Genomic DNA, 25,456 nt, shown 5'->3' with positions numbered 1-25,456 from the left:
TTTTACGTGGAATTTCTGAATAAAATTTTGATGTAAAATTCTATTATATTTAAAATTTATGACGAATTAATAAAAAAAATGAAGAAAACGATATATATCCAAATTTTTAGAAAAGTGAGGAAAATCAGGAATAGGAGGGTTGAAAGATTATTCATTTAAAGACTCACCCGCTGGCATTGGCGTAACTGAATTCCTGAGTGAAAATCGCAGGTAAATTCAGGGCTTCGCTCTTGTAAAGGTCTTTGTTCGACCGCTCGAGGCAAGTGCCATTGTATTGACAGGGCGAACTCTCGCACTCGTTTATATCTATTTCGCAGTTCTTACCAGTATAGCCCGTATAGCACTGGCATTTGTAACTCTTGATTTCGTCCAAACACAATCCATCATTTACACACGGCCGCGACAGACATTCGTCGATATTATTCTCACAGTGCGGACCCTTAAAAATCAAAATTAAGAAAATTTTCGAGTATAATTAAATAATTGAATATAAGCATATATATAAAATAAAACTCTTACTTTAAATTTTTATTTAAATTATATATGTAAAAATAAATTAAAATATTTTGAATTAAATATAATTAGAAGCAGTGACTAAAAAAAATATTATTTATAATCAAAAATTTTTTCATATACAATTTCACGATAATATAACAAACTCTACCTCAAAACCAGTATCGCTACAGTCACAGGTGTAACCGTTTACACCATCGATGCATTTTCCTTGATTCATGCAGGGTGATGATTCGCACTCGTCGACGTTGATCTCGCAATTATCACCGAGAAAACCCGCCGGGCATACGCATGTATACGAAGCTATACCGTTCACGCATTGCGCTCCGTTGTGACACGGGTTACTATCGCATTCGTTCACGTCTATCTCGCAAGTCTTGCCGGTGTAACCGGGTTGGCATAAACATTGGAACATGTTAATACTATCGATGCATGTTGCATTATTCTTGCATGGACCGATAAGACATTCATCGATGTCGATATCGCAATGATTGCCGGAAAAGCCCGGCCGGCAGAAACAATCGTAGCTACCCTTCTTATTGACGCAGATCCCGTTGTTGCACAAGGAATTACCGTGCACCTCACACTCATTAATATCGAGATCGCAATACTGACCTGTAGAGAATATTTAATAATTGCGATTCAATTTTTATATACAAAAGAAAGTCTCTAAAATATTGTTCTATCTCATAATACGAACAAGTTATAAAAGTTTCTTTTTCCAATAAATGTGTATGCATATCTCTAAAGTTCTAATGTGAATTCTAATGCGAAAAGATAAAACTATAGAATTAAATTAATATAGCACTAAATTATAATTAAATTAAAAAATGTAATTATGCGAAAGTAATTGAAAGAGGCCAGAATAATTTAAATTGCTATTCTGTCTTTCAAAATAAGATAAAAACAATGTAAATTACATTAAATTAAATCATAAAAAATAATAAATTTTAGTTAAATTTTAAATTTTAAGATGAAAATAATTATTAGAAATAATGAAAATAATCACTAGAAATTATACATTTTGAAATAATTCTTTAAAATTTTCAAAATTCTTTGCAAATCATTATATTGTTTAATTCGGTAATACTTACCTTGAAAGCCTTTTTTACACTTGCATTCGAAGCCGTGCTCGCCATGATCGATGCAAGTACTATTGTTATCGCACGGTTTTGCTGCACAGTGATCTACAATCAGCGTGCAATTAGAACCTCTGTAGCCCTCGCGGCATTTGCATTCGTAACCGGCGATACCATCAACGCAAATCTTGTCATTTGGGCATACCACGCCTATACAATCGTCGATATTCACGTCGCATATCTTGAAACATATTCAGTTAAATTTATTTAAATATATTTCACATTTTGACATAAAAATCTCGCTTAAAATCAAATATAATAAAATCTGTATATTTTATAAGTAAAAAAATATATAATTACAATACCTTGCCCTCAAACCCGTGCGTACAATTGCAAACGAATTCTCTGTTTGATTTTGACGACAGCGCACAGGTACCATTGTTCTGACAAGGATTTACGATGCATGCATCGTATTGCTGTTCGCAATTATCACCCACGAAGTCTTTAGTGCAGTTGCAAGTGTATCCATTGACATGATCGATACAGGTACCGCCATTCTGGCATGGCTGTGACAGGCACTCATCTACATCAATTTGGCAGTTCTTCCCTGCAAAAATATCAGTCTCTTTCATAAAAAATTTTAAGCGTATCAAAAATTCGACATTATCGTAAATCGTATTAAAAATAATTAAAAATAATTTACGGTAAATTATGACTGGAAATTGAACTTGCTTCACAGAAGAAACAGACAAATTTGCGAAAAACACAATAATTAAAATAATTATAGAAACTGAAAAATGATTTATTGAGAAAAAAAGCTCGTATCAAATAAACTACTTCTGACGTAAAGATGTCAATGTTAGGATAATTTCGTATCATCGGAGCTGACAAATGTTATTAATTTTAATCGTGATTAATTTTTACCTTTCCATTCGGGCAAGCAAGTGCAATTGAAGCCATCCTTGCCGCTGGTACATGTGCCACCATTGGCGCAGGGATTGCTGGCGCAATAGTTGACAGTGCAATTAGGCGGATTACCCATAAAACCAGGTTTGCAGACACATTGAGGTCCATGGACATCCTCCACGCAGATGCTGTTAGGCGGACAAGCCGCGTTCTCGCAGAGGCCCCTCAATTGGCAATGAGGACCCGTGAATCCTGGGAGGCACTCGCAGTGATAAGTGCCTACGTCGTCGACGCACTCACCGCCGTTGGCGCAGGGATTGGATAAGCACTCGTTCAGATTGAGCTCGCAATTCTGACCGTCGAAGCCGTCTGGACAGTGGCAGACATAGCCGCCGTAATTATCATAGCATGTACCGCTATTCAGGCACGGATTCGCCTGACACTCATCGATGTCTACGTCACAATTGATGCCCTCATAGCTGAGAAGAAATAAAAAAAGCGTTTAAAATGTACCGTAAATGGAAAAATCTAAGAATTTATACAGCATTACTTTTTCGCGAACATAAAAATTGATGTAGTAAAATAGCAAACTGAAAGACGCCGAAGATGTGAAACCATACAGACTGTAATTTAAAGTCTAATTTGAGTAAAAAAAAAAAACCTACCCGGTACTGTCACATCTGCATGTATAATTATTGAGCCCATCGATGCAGATGCCGCCGTTCTTGCATGGATTCGAAACGCATTCGTTGATATTAATTTCGCAGTTCTTTCCAGTCCAACCAGCCTGACACTGGCACTTGTACTCGCTGTCCGTTAACATACAAATGCCATCGTTTCTACACGGATTTTGTTCGCACAATCGTACTCCCAGTTGAGATTCGCAAAAGCTGCCAGTAAAACCGGGTTTACAGCTACAACTGAAGTCACCGCGCGCATCTTCACTACAGATACCACCGTTGCGGCAAGGTCCGCTCTGACAGGGTGGGCCTAAAAAAATAATTCGCTCTTACTAAAAATATTTTCTTAAAGAAACAAAAAATGCGACAGAAAATTATTCGGCAATATTAATTGCAATGGCATTGATTAACTGCATGCAGAAATGAAGGGTCCCTTTTTTAATTATATTTATAATATTTATAATTATAACTTTAATAATAAAATGTAAGCACATTATTATAAATTTAAAAATTATATATAATTAATTACTAACAAAATTATTAAATGTAGACAAAGGAAAAAATAAAAGTATTAGAAATAAATATGGTAAGCATATTCTATATTTAGTTTGAGTAGAATGCAGTTTTCAGCGTTTGTCTTTTATACATGTAATAATATTGGCAGGTTTAACCACGCAATTATTCGCAAAGTAATTTATTTTGCTTAACTTCGAAGCAATTTTCTTGAAAGATAGTGTCGTTTAAAGATAAAAAAAACGACAAAACAACACTTATCTAAAGTAATTAAGCAAGCATGATTTTGAAGCAAATGTCTAAATGTGAAGAAAAAAGCATTTCTATAAGTTTCTACAGACTGCTGCAAAGCAGAACAGATATTATCTACGTTTAATATTTGCGAAAAATAATAGAGAAAGACAATACAGAGTTCATATCCAATCTATAGCAGCAATGTAATTATATTAGATTCTAATCTCTTACAAGGAAAAATACATTAATATTAAATATTCTAATACTGCAAAAATGTATAAAAAATTATTCTTTAAAATTTTATTGAATTCTTCAATTTCTCATATTGTTCTGCGATGTATTATACAGAGTTATATAAAGTTTGGAAAATACAATTTTGTTAAATTGTACTTAAAAAAAATTTATCTTCTGATTTCGTTCATAATTTAACTCTCAATTTATGCTTTAATCCGTAAACATAAAACTTTTTATTTATATTTAAATTTAAATTTTGCAATATTTTGACGAAATTGAGAACAAATCTACGGCAGGATATCTTCTCGTCACGGCGTAATTACATGACGTAACAATGCCGTTTAACGCGCGCGTCGGGTATGAATCCGTTTGCCCCACATATACCGTAAACCCCGCGTATTCAAGATATCGACGAGGTCTACCATTGTCAATCTGGCAGTTGTTGCCGGAGTATCGGGCGTAGCAGTGGCATTCGTAGCGATCCTGCCGTGACACGCATTTACCATGCATCATGCATGGCTCGTGGTGGCAGAAATCCATAGTGGGCACCGTGGCGGCAGGTGCCCCTGTGCCACCCCCGAGGCCGCTCGTTCCACCTGAAAATTTTTTCTTTTTCACAAAATTCGCATGCAATGTGTGCTCTTTACTCAGAAAAAAACACGTGCAAACTCTACGTTTGAAATATTTTTCTTTCTCTCTTGTCTCTTCTATTTTCTTCTCCCTTATTGTAATCTAGTTTTGCTATAAAAATGATGCTGCAAAAGATTTGCAGAAAAAAATATCACGATAAATCTGTTCTTAAAGGAAGGGGAAAACGATAAAAAAATATGTTGGAGCAAAATTCTTTTTGTTTTTAATTCTGAGACAAAACTAAAAAAAATAAAAACAATTTAGATACATATTAGGCTCACTAGAATATATCAAACATATATTAGGCCGTATGCGAGCCAACACGGATGACGGTGTGTAATAATTTTGTTAAACAAAAATACATGCCGCATTTAATAATTACAAATATAATTACTATTTTTAAAATATAATCCAATGTAATAAAAGAAATATTTTATTATGATAAAATGAAAAAATTAATTTAATTCAAAGTTAAAAGAAAAATTTCCGAAAATCCTTGTGACTTTCTCACTTGTTTGTTTCGAGATTTTTATATCGTGTTATTATTTTTATATCGAATATCGTGATCTAGCCTGCTGTTGTCACTCGATAATTGCTTAACCGCTCATCTATGAATGTTTGCGATATCGATCTATCGTTGCAACGTTATCACCCGATGACTTACTAATTGTAACTCCGGCCTACTTACTTGTATAGCAACTACGCTATCGATCTAGCATATCACTCGTGTGTGATTACTCAACGCTTCGGTGCAAGAATACTCTACGATAAACTTAGGGAAAAAATTATTCTAGTAAAAGAATGGGATTTCTTACATGCTTTGGTATCCAATGGACAGGGCCCAAAAACGGCCCCGTTATTGGCGGTGTCGTTAAAGAGGATCCCGGGTCCTTGCAGAATACAACCTCTAAATCCTTCGCCGACTATGAGCGAACTGTTCGCGTCGTAGTCAGGAAGCGTTAGAATGGCGGAATTGTAAGTTGCATTTGCAACCACCTAAAAAAAGTTTCTTATACTTCTATATCTCTTATATATCTATTGCTCACAAAAATTAAGATTGGTTTATCACATACTAGCTGATCTTTTTGCCATAAAGATTTCAAATTAAGTTAATGTGCTTATTTTTATAAATATCTAAACGAACTGAATTTCTTTAACAAGCGGTTTATAAAATCTATTTAAAAATACCTAAGGCAATTGAAATACATATGGTATTATTGTATTTTCGATATATTGTATTAAATTAAAAATTTAATTCTGTATAACATTTTTAAATACATCTGTTACATATAAATTTATGTACTTATAATCATAATTTACCTGGGTATGCCCTGCGGCATTTAAGGTGAGATTACCGAGCCTAAATAGTAGATTGACGTTATGCCAGACGTTGTTGAGCAGTCTGGCGTTCAGTCTGGCTCGATACCTCTGCTGATCGACCACAGCTACAAAGAGCAGTCCCTCGGGTGTCACCTCGAGACTGATCGAATTGTCATCGTACTTCTGTAGGAACAGTCGACCGGGATCGCACGTACGGAAGCTGAGACCACTGTGACGGTGCACCGATACGAAGGAGCTCAATTTCAGGAACGCTGAGCCGTCGAAGTAAGCCTCGCGAGGAGGAGGCTTGTAATTTTGATGTTTCAGATTCTGGGGAGCTTCCTGAGTAATAGCCAACAGAGTGGCCAGGACTACAACAGAGGAAAGACATCCGTTTGATAAAACGTATTCAGAGGCTGGCAATAATGTTCATTTAATGTTACAATTTTCACAGTTCTCATGAATTTTATGGATCATAAATTTTAGGTATACGGTTCATCATTCCTGATTAATATGGTCATCCCGAATATAGATTCTTAATTCTTGAAATATTACAAATATACAATGTAGGAAAGAATATTTTAATTTCAATATCTTAATAAAAAAATTGTTAAAAAAAATTCTGAAGCCAATTATTGTTATAACATGTCTATTAAATTTATGTTTATAAATTTATATTTATAAATAATAAAGTTTCTTTGAATTGTAATTATAAATTCATTAATAAAAAATCGACACTTATTGTTAGTAGAATTTATATACAAAATTTATAAAGTTGTTCTCTATATAATTTTGAGTTTTTGCTTCTTTTCAACCTAAGTATTTTCTCACGATATTCATGTATGAGACCAAATTTTTTTGTATCGCCCATGCTGCTTGCTCGTAATCTCAGAATTTTTCCTAATCTTCTAATCAGATGAAGCGAATTAAAAAGAGAGAGAGACAGAAAAAGAGAGAATAAAAAAAGGAAAAAGAGTCTATACCTTACGAGTCCACATTAATTTTCATTATCAGTTACGGCCGCAATATGTCACAAGGGGCTGACATATGCATTATCAATGAGAGCGTTTAATCTTTTGTCGCTTGTAACGCATTCGATAATTGGTGGACAAGCGTTTCAACGTTTTTATAACATTAGCTTTCGTTTCAGCTAACGTTTTAATAATATATTAAGAATAAAATAAAATTAAATAGAATAAAGAATAATTTTGATCAGTTTTATGTATACTTTTTAATTTGTTTAATATATTAATTTCATTTAATTTAAATTTGATTAAATAAAATATACATTTTAAATTCTTTTAATTTTTAATCTTTGTTATTGGTCGATAAACCTTACTCAAGTCATTCTCCGGAACGGGCTCAGTACTCGCGAGTGAGATTACTCACGAGAAAAGCGCGATTTATCACTACGAGCATACACGTCGTGTTACATAACGCCTCTCTCTGCGTGCCATTATCTCCAAGGATGAACTATGATTTTGTCATGAGCGCTTATGCGTGAGAAAGGACTCGTTCGTATGTTCATTCATGTGCATAATTTACATATGTGGAACCTTGGTCCACGCGATATCATTGATTCTTGATTATGAATATCTACGTTCTTGTAAATAATGCATTTCATAGATCCTTGATATAAAAAAATCTTATATTATATATTCTGTAGAATCTTGACTCTAAAATGATCATGTATCTTTGATGATGATTCCATAAAAATTCTATTAAAATTACGTAAATCCTTGATAGTACAATTTTCGTGAATCCTTTCTGTTAATTCAGGATTTAAATCTTAAGAGCATCCGTTCGCCGTAAATGTCGGATGTCGCAAACACTCGGATTCTCACTACTAGGGTTACGTTTATTTTTATTCTCGTGAAAGAAGGTGCAAGAGATTTCCACCATGCCGCGTGAGCGTGATCTCCTTTCCTCCGAAGAGGACAGCCAGTCGTCATCTCGCGAGTACAACCTTAGAACGCCGCGTGCGAATGGGAGTCATGCATTATTTATCGGCTACTATCGATCTTACTCGCTATATAGTGCACTCTGCATAGTGCGCTGTATAGTGCAGTAAAATTTTGACTGAAACAGAATTTAATCGAGATAAGATAGATACTCGAAAAGATGTATTGTATTATTAGCTTAAGAATTTCGGCAAATATCAATTGATTGTCACATCTTGAGCGAATTTTTCCGCGATGTACGGGCACGCGACACGTTCGAGGAACTCACGCATCCGCGTGTCCTGCATGCGAAATACGTAATACGTGTAACATAAACGGAGACCCATAATCGGAGCTGCTTCGATGACGGGACTGCCGGAAGCCAATCTTCCTGCATGGGACAAACGATGACGCGTCCGTTGTGTTGGGATTGCGGATAATTATGTAGATCCGAGAAATTGTAGATTTGCGACTCCCATTGGAAATCTATCATGATCACGGGAAAAAATCCAAAATTCACAGAGTTGTAGAATTAGAAGCTATAATATCATAAATAAATTATTTCATAAATTCCACCATTTTAAGATCCACCGTCTAAAAAATTCTTTCGTATAATTATTATACTTATTTCATAAATTTAAAAATTGATTTATGATTATTCAAATGAATCTTTCGTAGATCACTGCCTCTGTAAATTCGATGTTATCGTTTTTGGAAAAAAAGACAAAGGCAGTTGACGATTGTCAATTTTCCCGTGCACAATTACTCGGCTGAACGTCGCCAAGCATGAACCGCGCGCTCAGCAGTTGGAAATGAAATGATTAATCCGTTAGTCTCATTACCCTATTTTCGTTTAATGCGATTGACGATCTGAGATACCGTCAAACGGTAGAAAGCCGTGGAAATAACGTAATGGCTTTCGTCGCGGATCGGGAATCACCGTGGGGAACCGAAAATACGGGTCCCGATTGGACGTATCGCGTTCATGACGAATCGCGCTACTAATGTAGTCCACTCGGAACGATTTGGCGAATTGCCGTTAGAAAGCATAACAGCTTGCATACATCATCCGTAAGGATATCGTGGATGCATCCTTACGGGACACCTGCGAGACGACCGCAATCGTCTGGGAAAGTGTGCCGCATGTACTTTAAGAATATTCAGAAAAGATATACATCCATATACATGTACAATGAAAATAGAATGATTAATCCGTTAGTCGACTATAATGTCATTGAATTGTCGGTTAATTTGCTACCAGTTTCTTCTTCATCCACGTCTGGAAAAAATACTTGATATCGGTTCAATCTCGACAGTTAGGTTCGGTAGTTTTGCACTCAATGAGCTGGTATTATGTCGTCTAACGAGTTTGTAGAGCGAGCAATTTAATTGCACGTGTCCTTTAGATTAAAAGATGCGGAACGGCGTAAAAGATTTTCTCACTACTGCAATTAATGGGTCAGTAAAGCGAAGGTCCATATATTATCCCTGCAATTCAAACACTGTTAACTGACATACATATAATAACGTATATACATAATTTTTTAAGCTGTACTTTCTAAAGAATAAGTTCAAAATTGAAAGAGATATCTTTTTGCTTCCTATTAATTACTGCAAGTAATAGCGTATTAAGCGTTTTGGTTGTGTAAATTCTGCTTTCTCAAATTTATAGAATAACAACAAATAAAATATATATAGATATACGCTATAATGTATTATCCGAATTTCCATATTAATCATTACAAAATAATAATGCCACATAAATTAGTAAGAACATAAATCTTAACTAAAACTTTATGTTTCGCATATGTAATTTGTGAAAATGAGAGTATCTGACTATTGGTCCCGCACACGTGGAAGCTAATTTTCGAGGTAGATATGTTTAATCTCTGTCTTGTAAGAAATTAGCTTTTCCCATGAGAATGTTTACGAATTTCTCAATCTCAGAAGTATTTGTGCATATTCGTAGATAAACAATTTTTGCGCACGAAAATGCGTAACGTAATCGTAAGTCACGCCTTTTGGTCGACAGAATTTTTCATGAAGATACGATATGCTCTCCCTAACACAGAGCGTAGTCCACTTTCTCTTCGAATAAATAGCTTGTCTCTTCGTCACTCTTTCAGTTAGAATATGCAAAGTCGAGAAGATTCTTTATTATTTTGTTGAACACCGTATGGTGCGATTAAACTTAATGTAAAATGCATTGTAAACATTTTAAGTAACATACATATATTGATATTCATCGTGATATTCATAAAAATACCGATTGATGTATTACTTGAGCCGGTCGTTCCACTTTTTAATTTAGCCTAATCAAGACTTTGATAGAACACGACACGCTGTCTCGAAATGCGACGTTTCCCGCGCGATGCAACAAAGAGTATTATGCCTCGGGTCGACGAAGGCGTGGCAATTGTGAGTCAGTCGAGTCGTATAACTCAGTACTTTCGTAGGTGAATACCAACAAGTTCTGGAGTGTGCTATAAAGTCGTACGGTGAACGATTCGGTGCGGTTGTTTTTACAAAGCTGTACGGAGACGCCGAGGATGAGGCTGAGGAAGGAAATCTCTATGGACCATTTCCCCCTCGCTGAAATACGATAATTCGCTTGAGGTACGTAATAAATTAATTTCTGATAATTTACGGCAATTTTTATAATTTAATTAGAAGGCAATCTACATAAACATAATTTCTTCAGCAGTTCTTTACGTAAACGAAATATTGGAATATTGGAAATAAAAGTTTTGAATTATAAATGTAATACTGGTGGAATAAATGTAAATACTGGTAGATATTAAATTAAGAGAGAGTAATAATTTCCATGAAATAATTTCTTTGGATAATATTTAATGAAGTGTTCTTGATAAAACGTTCTATACACGCAGAAATGAGTATCGATCTCGGGGGAAAGAAAGGAGAGACAAATGGAACTGCAACTAGAACAGAACTATTGCACGTGGCTATGGCCGAGTTCGTGTTGCCGAGCTTTCGGTTCACTGACACGTGGGAATTCAACGATCGCGTTATACGCGACGGACGCGAATAAGGAGGTTCCTTTGTCTATTGCGAAATATAGCCACTGGCATCATTATGACAAGGCTTTGATTCTCCAAGTGATGGAAATATTTTCTCATAGTTCTTATTTATGTCAAGCATTCTCAAATTATTATTAATGTCAAGTTATTAATAATGTATCGCTGTGTGCGTACCTTCATAAATTAGAATAAAAAGAATTATATAATTCATATGTAATTTGTGAACTCTAACAATTTTATATCAATGTATGTAAAATGTGTACCTACATTGAAAGTTGATCAGTACATTGTAAATTAGAATTATTATATAATTTAAGAGACGTAACACAATTTTTTCTTGTTATTTGCGAAAATGAGAGTATCTGACTATTGGTCCCGCACGCGTGGAAGCTAATTTCCAAGGTGGGTAGGCTTAATCTCTGTATTGTAAGAAATCAGCTTTTCCCGTGAGAAGCGAGAGGCAAAGAGATGACGGCGCATATACGTCGCGCGCCGTCTACGGGAATTATTCACGATAGTGTGCATCGCGATGCAGGCTGCAGTTAACTAACAACAGACCTGAGAGGAGGGAACCACGTCGACAAACTTTCTACGTCTGCATTATTAAAAGCCATCGACGCCTCTATTAAACTAGCGCAATTGTTGTACATCTAGCGATGCATAGCCAGAAAATCTGAATTTTCGGAAGAAATAAGAAGAAAGAATATATTTAAACGCACACACGGATATTAATATTACAAATATAAATTGATATTATAAATACGATATTATTAATATATTTAAAATTGCACGATATAAAAATATGTTTAATATGTTTAATAGAAAAATTTCCAAAAGGAGAAAAAATATTACTTTTTTATGCCGATACAATCGATATATTTATTATGTTTTCTTTAATATAATTTTAACGTTTTTCTCGAACGCGAGGCTGAGGAATTGCGATAGAAAAGCAGCAGGATGCAACGAGCGAGAGTACCGCAACCTGGCGCATAATGACGGATAACAGCACAACAGAATTGCATTCTGCTGACGACGGTGAATACAGTGTTCCGCCTTAGAAACGCTAACGCCTCCCTCTTGCTTTCCCACATATTTTGCATACGGAGTGGATGCACATCCACATGACTTGACCCTTTCTTTATCACCCTTTGTTATCCCGCTTTCTTATTACTTTCCCTGATTCTTCCTTCATTATATATTTACGTTTCATTACGCACACTGCACACTTAATTTTAAACGTTGGGATTTCCTTCGATTTTAGGCCCGAGGTTCTCGATTGCAGAATCTCCGGGGTAAGTAGTCGCGCGACCCGTATGTTTGACGCACGGAATATCGATCGCCTTTAAATCTCATTGTAATATCGCGTTCCACTCGCCAACGTCGTAGAACGAGTCCGGCCAGAAGCTTTCTCGCCAAGTAACAAAAAAAAAAGATAAACCGCCTGATTTAATTACCCGGGTGCAATTATCGCGGAAGCGCAATCTCCGCAGCTCGAAAGTTCGATGATTAGATCGACGACATGCGACTCTCAAAGGCCGACGAGAGTGCATTAGAGTTTAGACCGATATATACCGCGCCCTAGAGACGCATTTTTATGTCACATCTATCTCCTCTTCTTCATTTCATCAACAATCACCGATCGTATGTTACTAAAATTTTCTTAAATTTAACAATACGTATAATTGTAATAATTTTACAAATATAAACTTAATACAAAAAATCCTGTATGTAATTATTATCTTGAGTTTTCTAAATTGAATATACCTTTGCAATTTCTTTTGTAAAGAATGAAAGAAAAAATTACATTAAAATTATTCCAGTTTTAGTTTTATGGCTTAATAATCTACACTTAATACCTATTGTTTAAACTCTTGTATAGTTAATAAAACATTTTACTTCATAGTTATCAAAATATATACTGGATGAGGTAAACGTAGTGAGTTGGAAGCCACATCGGTGCATCAACGCGAATCCCTCGCTTCACGCTCAGGTGCGTGCCTTGAACAACGCACGTGCACATGCACACAGTCGTGTAGGAAGAGAGGCGTATTACAACGCTGCGTTGTTACCTGATGGCCAGACGAAACCGCCGTTAACCGTTTTTCGTTTCAAGCGTCGTAAGCGTAAGAGGAGCCGTCTACATTTTGTGTTTAGGTGTAACGCTGCAATCTCGCTGAAAGATTCTAAAGGGTTAAAAGAGACTTAAAAGGTTCGTGGAAAAATAAAGAAGACTGCTTTAAAAGTGAAGAAAAGAGGCTTTCCACGACATCATGAAATTTCTGAACTTTTTACTTATTCACTTTGTAATGGATTTTTGTTATCGTTGATCGGAAATATATGGAAAATAAATAATGAAATTATTGAATATACAAAATAAATGCATGAGAAAAAATAATTTCGAGATTCTTCCGACAGAGATTATTGTAAATTAAAGACATTACTCTTTTCCAGATAATTTACTAATTTAATATGATATAAGTTAATAAATATCGCAATGTTGAACATTTGACACATTCTTTTTTATGCAATTTAATTCAAGATGCGACGTTTACAAAATAAGAGATAATTGAGAGTCACGATTAGTTGAAATTTTTACCGAAAGAAAAATCATTCTGGTTCGTGTGCGCCGTTACGCAAATAATCATGTGATTACCATAATAAGTGTTACCTAATTTCCGTAAACTCCTTTATCTATAGCATAATACAGAATTACATGAATGCGTTTCATGAATGTCGCGAGAGATAAGAGGCAGCATTCCCGATATAGCCACATATTGCGCGACATCCGTGCGACGAAATTTGCGATCGTATTAAATATGCATAATCGTCTTCGCCAAAACCGGATCTGGTCGGACGAGACGTATTATTTTCGATGCGAATCGCGCCCGTTATACATCGAGCTGCGGGCAGGATACCCGGAATAAACGGAAGTCAATTCGGGCGTCGAGACTCCTTTCACATTCCGAGCTATCAGGATTCAACGTTAATTAGCACGTTGATGTGTTCGTCATCCTTTAACCATTCAAGCCGCTGACAATTCTCGGAAAATCGATCTCCCGGAGGAGATTATTCAGCAGAGATGGTCCTTACTAACGTTTACACCACCGGAAACGCAAATTGCATCATCAAATGTCTATTACTTTTCTCACAATTTCTATTTATCCTCTGATGAATCAAGAAATTACAAGAAACATCGAGGTACAAATTTATGTGATCAGGGACGGAGATTTTTGAATTTTCTGGATGTACCTCATCTAAGCGGGAAGGAGGGGACAACACAAATATTTTATCTCTTCTGTTGTATGTCCAAATATATTTCTACTTCTATATTCAATTTCTTTTCATATTTTTTCTTTACATATATGCCATGAATATTTTTCTTTTAATTTTGTCCCGATATCACGCAAGAACTAGCTCATTTAAATAATTATTTAAAAAAAAATTTATTTAAATTCCCCAAATTCAGGGTGTCGAATTCCACAACCACGAGATCTCTGGGTGTGGAAAGCTTCATACCCTCCATAAGGAAGTCTCCGTCCCTGTGATAATTTGCAGTTGAAGTCTTTTTTAGAATAGATAATTTAGAGAGTTTCTTTTAGTTCCGGTAAAATATTATAAATTGAGATTAATTTTCTCTGTTATTTTGTTCGGAGAGATTCCGCGGTCAATTCCACGAATTTATTTCCCTCTTTCAGCTCCTGGACCCTTTATAATCCTACAGATCCTAGGTCCCGGCATATTCTATTATCGCCATCAATCATCATTTATCTCGCTTCCTCCTTGCGAATATCTCACGTCGATCTAACTTTCCAACGAGATACTCCCCTCGCGAATCTTCGTAATTGGCACGAAACGCTGAAACGCGATTTAGCGAACCGGCGCGGTGCGATTTCGCTTATCATATGTATATGTGCCGCGATCGTAAACGCGATTCCGCGGCCCTCGCCCGCGCCGTATCGGGAGCTCATGTGGAACGGACATACGTACATACAATCGCCGCGGCATTCCATGGCCGAGCGTATTTCTTTTTTCGAAATCCTCACATTCCCGTGGTGGTGTGCGCTGCGAATAACGACTTTTGTTTTAGATCGTGACACTCATCAACCTTAACGTACGAACAAAAACGATAAATCGCCTGCCTGATCATCGCTGCCTATCTTTCTATCCCGGGCAAAATTATTTTCTTGAATTGGTCCGTAAGGACGAAGCAGGATGAGCAATATCAACACAACTCGTACCCGATCTCGATAAGATCGATTCCACTTACTTGTTATTACTGACGAAGAACTTGGAGTTGAGGAGAAATAAACGAGTGGACGACAGCGACGAGTCGCAATCGCCGTTGACTTTATGCAATTTTATGAGGCGGCTTGTAACATCGACGGGAAATGTATGTATGCACGCACACACATATATAGACTACGTAGTTGCGCCTTCGTCGGGATTGTACCTATATATCTGAGGGATTACGGGAAATCCATGTTCGCTCCTAAGCGGTAGACGCAATGATAGCACAAGCGCTATGAAAGTATTCCGATACTGTGAATGACTCGCGTAATAGAGGGTCATTATAGTCGTCGGAAAATATCTCATTTGGCATTAGAAAATTGTATTCTTTCTTTTTTCTCTATTTGAATAATTGAGACATTTAAAACAGTTAATATGATAAGTAAAGAAAATTTTGCAAGTAAATTTGCAAGTCAAAAAGGATAAATTATTTAGAAATTTCTTTGTTTCTTCGATTATAAATTAAATAGTCTTCAAAAATTAAAATTAATATTTACAATTCCTTCTCATAAAATCTTTATAAGTTTGTTTAGCTAGTTTATTTTTCTTGCATATGTAAAATATATTATTTAAAAAATACTCTATCGAATATAAAAGAAAATATTTTGAATTATTATATTAATCAAAATGATACATTTAATATATTTAATTTTTTTTAATTGAATTTTCTGACAAATATTTTTTTGTTTTATTCCGAGAAAAATTCGGCGACCTTTACGGAAATTTGCAAAAAAGCATATTATAGCAATGATGTTAATTTCAAAGCATGATCAGTGTGTAAAACTCAAGAAGTTTAAATTATAAAGTCGTGTATCAATAAAAGTATACATTGTCGATGATTCTTTTATGTTTAACACCGCGCTATACTTCAACTTTACGATTCATAAAAACTGTATAACTATATGTTATGTTCAATACTCCCCGAACGACGCTAAAGTAACTTTGCGAAATTTCAGGAGTTAACCAATTAATCAGCTTATAAAAGGATGCAAATCAATTCTATATAATTAATATATTTTACAATTAATTAAATAATAAAAGATTATCATTTATTTATATGTATACATATAAATAAAAATACTGCCTTTGATAGGATAAGGTGGCACAATTTCGAACATGGTACAATTCTGTATGACATAAAAATTTGGATCTAATTTTTGAGATTTAAATTTGGAAAATAATCTCGTTATGTAGAGAGTACTAAACTCCACACAATGGAATTATTTACAATTTGAATTTCGAAAATTACATTCAAATATATCTTATGTTATACAGAATTGTATTAGGTTCGAAATTCCACCTTACTCTACCACCTTACTCTATAATTTTAATTTTTTATTTGTTTATCTATCACAACACATAATTAATTTTCATTTAAACTCTCTAAAGGCAAAGTCGATCTTCGAGATTCTTCAAAAAGGAAACTTCTGAGATTTAATATAAAGTTCCTGCGATAATTTGTGTATTGACAGGGATATTATTTTTTAAATCTCGCTTGATCTATTTTTGCATAAGTTTTCAAGAAAAGGTGTAAAGTAGTAAAAACGCAAAAAACGTTTGGTTTGGAATTTTACCTATTTTTCTAGTATTTTATCTTAAGACTCGTAGCAACGCTATAAATGTTTAGAAATATTTCCAATTTACTTCATATATAACAGAAATAATCATCACATTGCGTGTCAAAGTACGAAAGAATTATTGTGCACGGATTGCACTTAGCTGTCGATGACTCAGCTGTTATGCGACATATTTGCGGAAAGGATATAGCTTTATTTTTAAATACTGTTACCTTACTGTCACGAAAAGAAAAACTTGTTCGACAATTTCAAACATTCTGTGTATAAAGTATATACATTATATACATATATATTCTTTATATGTATACATTAATTTCCTATAATTTAAAGGAAATAATAGAAGCTAACAAATTCTTATACAAAAATGTGTTTATAAATTCATGGAAATCGACGAAGTAAAAATCCTTTTAAATTTTTGTTAATTTATTCGTCAAATATAACAAGACTAAGTTAACTAATCAATGCTCTTTTGATAGTGTTATCTTGGCGGGAAATGTAGTTCTCGAAAATTTAAGTATATGAAATTCGAGTTAGGGACCTAAAGAAGGTCTGCTAATTGTCAAAATTGGGCACTTAAGTGAGGTCCTTGGGACCTGTGAAATATCTTCCTTTCAGAAATTATTGAGCCCGAGGGGTTCTGGCGCCATTCACAAGAGCCATATGCCCCTTTTAACAACTGTCTTCACAAGGCCCTGTTCTTCATATATATTTTCCAGATACAAGAAAGCATTTCGCGGCAAAATCAAACATTTTTTGTTTCTATATATAATATATATGTATGTGTATCTTTTAATATCTATTTTCTAAAGTTACGTTTTCCTAGAGAATTAACTAAAAATCGTTTTGTTTCAAATAATGGTAATTAATTATTTTAGCTATAAAAGTTATTCGAAAAATAATATTTAAGTATAAAAATAATATCTAGTTTGCAAATGTATGTATTTTCTCAGAAATCGCAAACATTTACAAATATTAGATAACAATTAAAGTATTGTTTTCTGGTGTAAGGTATGGAATAATCGCGCGTTTTATTTGAATTTACCGACGAACCGGAAGACGCATCGGAATTTATTTTTCGCATTCGAATTTCGCGCGAGTGAACGGAGCGTAATATTACGCCACGCTGAGCCGGTTCTGTAATTTAACGCTGGTATCGTGCACACTCGTGCGGATGCAACTTTCGTTCGATTCGCTGCGTTTTTCCGCTGCGACATCCCACGAGCGCGCTTTCGCGATCAGTCGAATAGAAACATTCTCCTTTTTTCTTTTATAGAAATCTGAGTTATTCAAATTTTTCGATGTTTACTGTATCAACAAATTAAAAAATAATGTAAACATAATTAAAGAAATGTATGTATATAAAAGGAGAAAATATATACATATACATATCATATACAGGGAAAAAGAATTTATCTAAATAATTCCAAAATTATTCATTGACTTGTTTGTCAATAGAAGAATATCGCTCAAGAAAATACTTTTATCCTATATTAGATTATGTTGCATATAACTATTAAATTATTATAAAAAAGCTGCAATAGTATCATATTGAAAAAAAAAATTCTACATCAAATATTTTATCGTATCAATCGTATCAAGTTTCTCTATCGGACGTGAATGATACAAACTCGTGTAAAAAGCTTTCAGAGCTCTCATCTCGTTGTCCGCAAGGTCCTCTTAAAAACGTGTGAAATGCAATAAAAACATAGAGCGACAAGTACGCCCGCGGCAGAAACGAGTTTAATACACTCGAAATATTTTGCGCCCGCAGCGAATTATCCACGAAATTATTCGCGATGCCTCGTCGTCGCGTCGAGTGCTGGCGTGCTCGATATAAATTGACAGGCGACACGTGGAACAATTGCGTCACATACGCGTACACGCCTCCGCTCTCGCGCGAGATGACGTTCTGTTAAATGCTTTTTCAGAGAGGAAACGACGCGATGTCTGTTCGTGAAACTATCGACCTCTTCTATCATGGCTATCAATATCATGTCGCGTACAACAATATGCCTAGTAACTTCATCTACGACTAATAATGGTCGTTCGATGCCCTCTTTCGAAAGTTTGCTATTCAGTATCTTATAAAGTTTGAAATTACTTCAAATATCATTTAAAACAGAAAGTTCTTGAAAGTTTTGAATATCTTAAAAGCTTGGAGAATTTTTCCTTATATAAGTATCAAAGAATCTGTAAAACATATAAAATTCTTAGTAATAAAATTATTTTACATTACAAAATTATTCTACAGTACAAAAAAGGAACTAAATTAAAATGCAATAACAAAATGTGAGCTTACGATTAAGAAAATGTAAAGAATACTTTTTTATTAGTTAATAATTAATATTATACTTTTAGAATTTTCAAAAAATTTTAGTATTGTATTTTTTATATTTTTTGTTCTTTAAAGAAAAATATAATTAATATCTCGACCAACTGCTTAATAGAAAATAATTTACATTAAAAGATATATTTAGAAAATGTATTTATATTATTATTATTATTAATAAAAATAATCTATATTCGATAATGCTGTAATTAAAAGTTCGTTTACTCTTTAATTTAAGTGACGATACTTAGGACATGTTCTAGGCAAGATAGATATGCGTCAATATTGTTATGTAAATATTTAGCAGTTATATGTTTCAAATCGTAATGATATCAACTGCAGTATATTGCTTCGCTCCAATAAGTTTCTCGACATTGTTCAAAAAATTGGGATGACTCACAGAGATGATACTTTTTATACAGGTGGTCGCTTATCTAAACGTACGTCAGCTTTCGTATTTCCATACGAAAAGAGTGCTCAGCTACGACATGATCGCGAGGTGCATAGAAATTCCTCGGCCGATAAGCCGTTTGTCGTCGCCTCGGTCTAAAACATCTTTCATGGAGCGGACAAAGGACATTTTCCCGAGCCTGACGGGCCTTTATAGTTTTGGAAAGTTGGACGATGTCTGCTACGAGAAGCCAAAGAACATAAAGATCCACTCGCGTAAGGTACATTATAAATGCGTTATTAAATGTATAATATTTTTGATTTTTGTAATATAATAATTAAGAAAAATGTATTATATTCTCGAAATTCAAGAAAGCTTTTACAATATAAAGTTAATTATTAAATAAATATAAATAATCTACTCGGTACAAGGTAAATATTATAAAAAGTGTTACTATTTTCAAAATTGGATGATAAAAATTACAAAATGCAGTGAAATAATAATGAAACAATAAATAATTTATCTCTCTCACGAAGAGAGTTGATAATTGATCTTTGCTGTAATTTAGCATACTCGTTTTCCGATGATTGTCGTCCAAGAACGATGATTTCACGGGTCACCGTAGTGACTCTCTCGGGTCGGTCACTGATCCACACCGGTGATCCCGAAGAGGTAAAAGTTTATACCGTTACGAAAGAGCGCCTCCTCCTGCGCGGTCAATGCGCGCTTTTACGTGACCGGAAAGGTGCGCACAAAAGCGGAAGCTCGCTCACAGGGAGATAACCAGAGAACCTATGAATTATTCCACGGACCACTTTTATTCTTCCCAGAATGAGAAAAACGTCTCATTTACAATCGCGTGCCTCCGCAAAAATTTTATCTATTACAGAAAAAGGACATTCTTCCTTTTTCTTCTAATCTGTAAATGGAAGTTCTAACTGAAGAAAATAGCCGTTCCATTGTCGACGGCACGAAAAAATTGTCAGGTATAAGGCATTCCGAGCATTGAAACCTAGCATAGTGTACCTGTATTTGTTTCTTTCAGAACAGCATTCCTATTAAAATAAAAAATTCTAACGAATTTCATGGAAATTCCTCGAGAATTTACATTTCTTTTACAAATGTAAATTAAGAACATATTTAATATTTGTAAAAAAAAAACTATATGTAATTTAAGATTTGAGATATTAAATCATAAAACGCGCGAAGAAATAATTTTAATTCGTGGATTAAATGTTTAGAATACTAAAATTAAATCTAATAAGAAACAAAAAAAAATTAGGTACGCCAAATGTAAGGATATTCGCTTCTCCTATCAATAATAATGTCATTAAGATTCTTATCGGTACGACTACGTCACTTTTCTAAAGATCAGATAGCGTATAAATTGTCGATGAGCTTAATTACTTTGTTTCTTCAATTTAGTTAAAGTTGGAATCGTTAGTGATTCCATAAATTTTTATCCTCACACTTCGCATATACACGTGCAATCTCACATTTCTCATAATATTTCAATAATTAAGCAATAATTCAAAATTTATCAATAGTAATATGTATCATATTACATGTGTTCAATAATCATCGAATAATAGTAATCAATAATAAAAAAAAGTAATCAATAATAATCGAATATATTGCAGCAGAATAACAATCATTATCGAATATATATTATGCAATAATTATTATCATACAATGATATAAATGACGGAATTAGGTAGAATAACCTGTTTAAAAAAAATAAAGATTAGGTTGGGAAGTGATTTACTGACTTAAACTACTTCTGCTTTTGACTGTTGAATCGCTCTACTTTTTGCGAATAATACATCACGAGATTCGTTGTACCAAACGATATCGATTAATACCGCATCGCGTGCAATCGGAATTTTTCATTGTCACGTACGATACAACGCAAGAGAAGGTCCAACTGGTTTATCGCGCTCGTTAGAAAATTCCATTATTCACGCAACGTTATAATTCTCTCATTTGGCACTGCTATAATTCCCTTGTGACACAAATGTAAATTATTTCCTTTACATGTTTCAAATAACGAGTTATTAAACAACAATGCCCGAAGAATTTGATTAAAAAATGCTTTTGTATTGTGAAAAATTAAATAAATTTCAAACAATAAAAATCGAAAAAATATATCTCGCAATGAATTTTAATAAAATTTAAGATTTATATGTAGTAGTTTTATAAAAATTAACATTACGCAATTGAAGAGAGGCCTCAGTATAATAAAAATTCAATTTATGAAGGGAGAGTTTTCCTTGTTCTGGCATCTGGTATTGAACTCACTTGCGGGAGATTTCAATAGATTTCAGCGTGCTCTGTCTCGTTATCGCATACTCACAGAGAACATTATAGGGATCCAAATGGTATATCATATATATATACATATATACATATATATATACATACATATATATATATATATATATATATATATATATATATAAAGCTAGTCGAACAAATGCGCAAAACAGTAAAATACCTAATTCACAAGGAGTAAAATTTTATTTTTGTATCTATTACATTTTTATATCAATCCTCTCTTAATTTTTTATGTTTTGTTCAAGTCTTTAATTCTATAATCTTTTTTCTGTATTTTTCACGCTTTGATTTTTTTATTTCCTTAGACAAATACTTGTTTCATATCTATATTTTTCCGGATATTTTATCTTTGGCATTTTTCTATTATTTTCAATTATTATCGTATTTGCAATGCGATAAACTATCGTTATTAATGTCGATTGAAGTTACTTTGTTGAATACAGTCGAAATACCAGATTCTCTTGGAGCGTATAACGACATGCTTTTTTCATAACAGTACCTCAGGTAGACGGTTAGGTACAGAATATTTCGAGGGTGAATTTTTCCACCTGTCATTGTCCCTTATTCCCAAATCTATTCACTTGGCAAAACGATCGCATAGCCCTCAATACTGATATTTTTAACTTAAAACGATTTTTTATTTTGTTACTTAAAAGTTCATAAAGAAAAATTTTACTAAAAAATTTTCGCTAATGGGGAAAATTTTTTTGCATAAACGTACTCAAACTAATATATCCATAGAGATTCTTCAGTAATAATATATATCGATTTATCTTGATTCACTATAACTCTATCTTCGATTCAAGATCTCTCGTAAGTCCTAGATCGCTTTCACGTTTATATTCAGGATCCACTATAAATCACAATTTGATGAATTTTTATACATCTTGATTCGTTAGTTTCTCGATGAAGAATTTAACATTTTGGGATTTGAGGATCACGGATCGATGCAGATCGAAATGATTTCGTGCCTCTTCGCTAAGGTTTCATGTTTGGACGCCGTCGAGGCCCGCGACGCTCGCACGGAGCGATGGCGACTGCGACCGCAACCGCGGACGTACAGGGGGGGACCTGACTCACCTGCCACGACGTGACGCGCCCGCATTTTCCGACTCCACGAATCTTTTTTCGGCTCCTCCTTCTCGTCCTTTCACGCACTCAACATCCTGCTCCTAATCCTTTTGCCTGTATTTTTCCCGCTCGCACTTTTCGCACGCCGTGAAAAAAAAAAAAACTTCCCGCTCCAAGGTGGAGGCTCTTTTTTCTGATCTGCACTCTTTACCTTCGCACCCGCGCGCGCACCAGCTTCGACCGACGACGAACGCCCGCCGAACGAGACTGCAAGCCGATGCCCGATGCCGCGACGACGGCGGAGAACGCCGCCACCACGCTCAACCTGCCTCGGCCCCTCTCCTACACTGCACTCGAGTATGGATGTGTGAGTTACCTGGTGACTACGGTTACCTGCCTACCGTTTGCCTGCGCGCCAGGTATGAATTAAAGAAACAAAAAAATTATTTTTGTAACTATATTTAAGCGACACCATTTCATTGTAGTGCAAGTTTAATTTCCGATATCGTATAAATATAAGAAAAGAAAAATCTTATTTACATTCATGTCAAACTTTCTTTATTCGCGAATAAATATTTTATTGTTATAAATAAGGATTTTAAGGTCCGCGTACATTTAATGATTATAAATTCAGTAAAATTATTAGCAATATATTAATGCTTACTTTTAAATTTTTAGTAGAAATTTAATGAACTAATGATGTAAAAATATTTTACGTCACTGTACATACACTGTTACATTTTACAAAGCATGCAGATCGTATATTAATTCGTTCGTATACAAATTCATCATTTCTTTTTGGGCAAAGATAACAAATTTATATATATTTATTATAAGCGGATTTAGGAAGAATAGATACAAATTTTTTAAATAGAAAGAGCGATATTATAATTAACAAAAATAATAAAATTAAGAAAAAAATTCTAAACATTTTTTCTTCAGTCATAAGTTAAAAAAATTATTAAACAAAAAATATATTACATTTTTTTAACTTAAAACATTAATAATATTATAAAATTAGTTAGTTAAATTTCATAGATGTTTATTGCTATTGTTTAGAATTAATTGTTTTTATCCGTTGATATTTTTATATCAATTTTATTTGGTGTTACTATAATAAAATATGTGAATTATTTGAATATATAGTCAAAGTCTTAAATAAATGGCATTCTAACAAAAATTTGTCTAAGATTTTAATAAAAGATACATATTATACCTAACCTAACCAGCATAAGAATTCTTATATCGTATCGGTATAATTTAGGAACACTAATGTATCAGCAACCATTATCAGAAAATTCGTAAAAGTCACGCAATTTCACAATTTAAAAAAAAATAGCTAAAATACATAATTCATCTTTAAGATGAGCCCTGCAGAAAGAAGTCTATATCTTTATTTTTCTGGCAGATATGAATTTTTAAACATTGGGGAAAAGAGGCTTCAACGCAAGTAACACGGCAATTTTAAAATAAATTACAATTAAATAATTTACGTCAATACACACAACTGTCAAAATGCAATGTCACAGCCGCTTACGCGAAGTAAGCGCAGCGAGAAAACCAATTAACCAATTTTTTTTTGACTTACCAACATCCACCACCATCACCCAGCACCACTACCCACCACCACCACCCACCACCACCACCCACCACCACCATTCACCACCACACCAACAGGTCGATTTTTTATATTTTTCGATTTCTGCAATAAAAATTTTTTATAAAACTTTCTCATGTCAAAAATCGAAGAATGACCATGTAGGAGTTGACCTAAGTCGATTTTTTATATTTTTCGATTTCTGCAATAAAAATTTTTCGAAAATTTTATTGAACCAAAAATCGAAAAATCTGAAAAATGACTATGACTGATTTCACCTCGGACAATTTTTTATATTTTTCGATTTCTGCAATAAAAATTTTTCGAAAATTTTATTGAACCAAAAATCGAAAAATCTGAAAAATGAATATGACTGATTTCACTTCGGACAATTTTTTATATTTTTCGATTTCTGCAATAAAAATTTTTCGAAAATTTTATTGAACCAAAAATCGAAAGATCTGAAAAATGACTATGACTGATTTCACTTCGGACAATTTTTTATATTTTTCGATTTCTGCAATAAAAATTTTTCCGAGAAATTTCTTGGGTCAAAATCGAAGAATGACCATGTAGGAGTTGACCTAGGTTTTTTATATTTTTTTAAATAAAATCACGATTTTTTAAAAAGAGCCACATAATTCATCTTTAAGATGAGCCTAGAAAGAAGTGTATATCTTTATTTTTCTGGAAGATATGAATTTTTAAACATTGGGGAAAAGAGGCTTCAACGCAGGTAACACGGCAATTTTAAGATAGGAAAAATACGAACGCGAGCTCCGG

At 34.0% G+C, this 25,456-nt stretch overlaps 1 protein-coding gene across 2 annotated transcripts in view; it reads right to left on the bottom strand.

Moving 5' to 3' along the window:
* Positions 1-23,340, bottom strand: part of LOC105454093 (protein crumbs) — a 29,988-nt gene extending 6,648 nt beyond the window's left edge. Inside the window, exons 1-10 of one of the 2 annotated variants that reach the window (XM_011696452.1) lie at positions 23,086-23,340; positions 6,110-6,480; positions 5,605-5,785; positions 4,582-4,755; positions 3,164-3,488; positions 2,517-2,977; positions 1,958-2,199; positions 1,608-1,833; positions 665-1,128; positions 168-439 (exon numbers count right to left, since the gene is read on the bottom strand). In XM_011696452.1, the coding sequence (XP_011694754.1) occupies positions 168-439; positions 665-1,128; positions 1,608-1,833; positions 1,958-2,199; positions 2,517-2,977; positions 3,164-3,488; positions 4,582-4,755; positions 5,605-5,785; positions 6,110-6,480; positions 23,086-23,110 (2,741 nt within the window). In that variant the 5' untranslated portion in view covers positions 23,111-23,340. The remainder of the gene's footprint in view (positions 1-167; positions 440-664; positions 1,129-1,607; positions 1,834-1,957; positions 2,200-2,516; positions 2,978-3,163; positions 3,489-4,581; positions 4,756-5,604; positions 5,786-6,109; positions 6,481-23,085) is intronic. The other variant, XM_011696453.1, reaches the window with a different exon arrangement.
* Positions 23,341-25,456: the final 2,116 nt, after the last annotated feature.

This window comes from Wasmannia auropunctata, unplaced genomic scaffold (genome assembly GCF_000956235.1).
Source record: "Wasmannia auropunctata unplaced genomic scaffold, wasmannia.A_1.0 LD335988.1, whole genome shotgun sequence".
NCBI lineage: Eukaryota > Metazoa > Arthropoda > Insecta > Hymenoptera > Formicidae > Wasmannia > Wasmannia auropunctata.
Note: the sequence above shows the minus strand (reverse complement) of the source record. Positions and strands in the feature narration are given on the sequence as shown.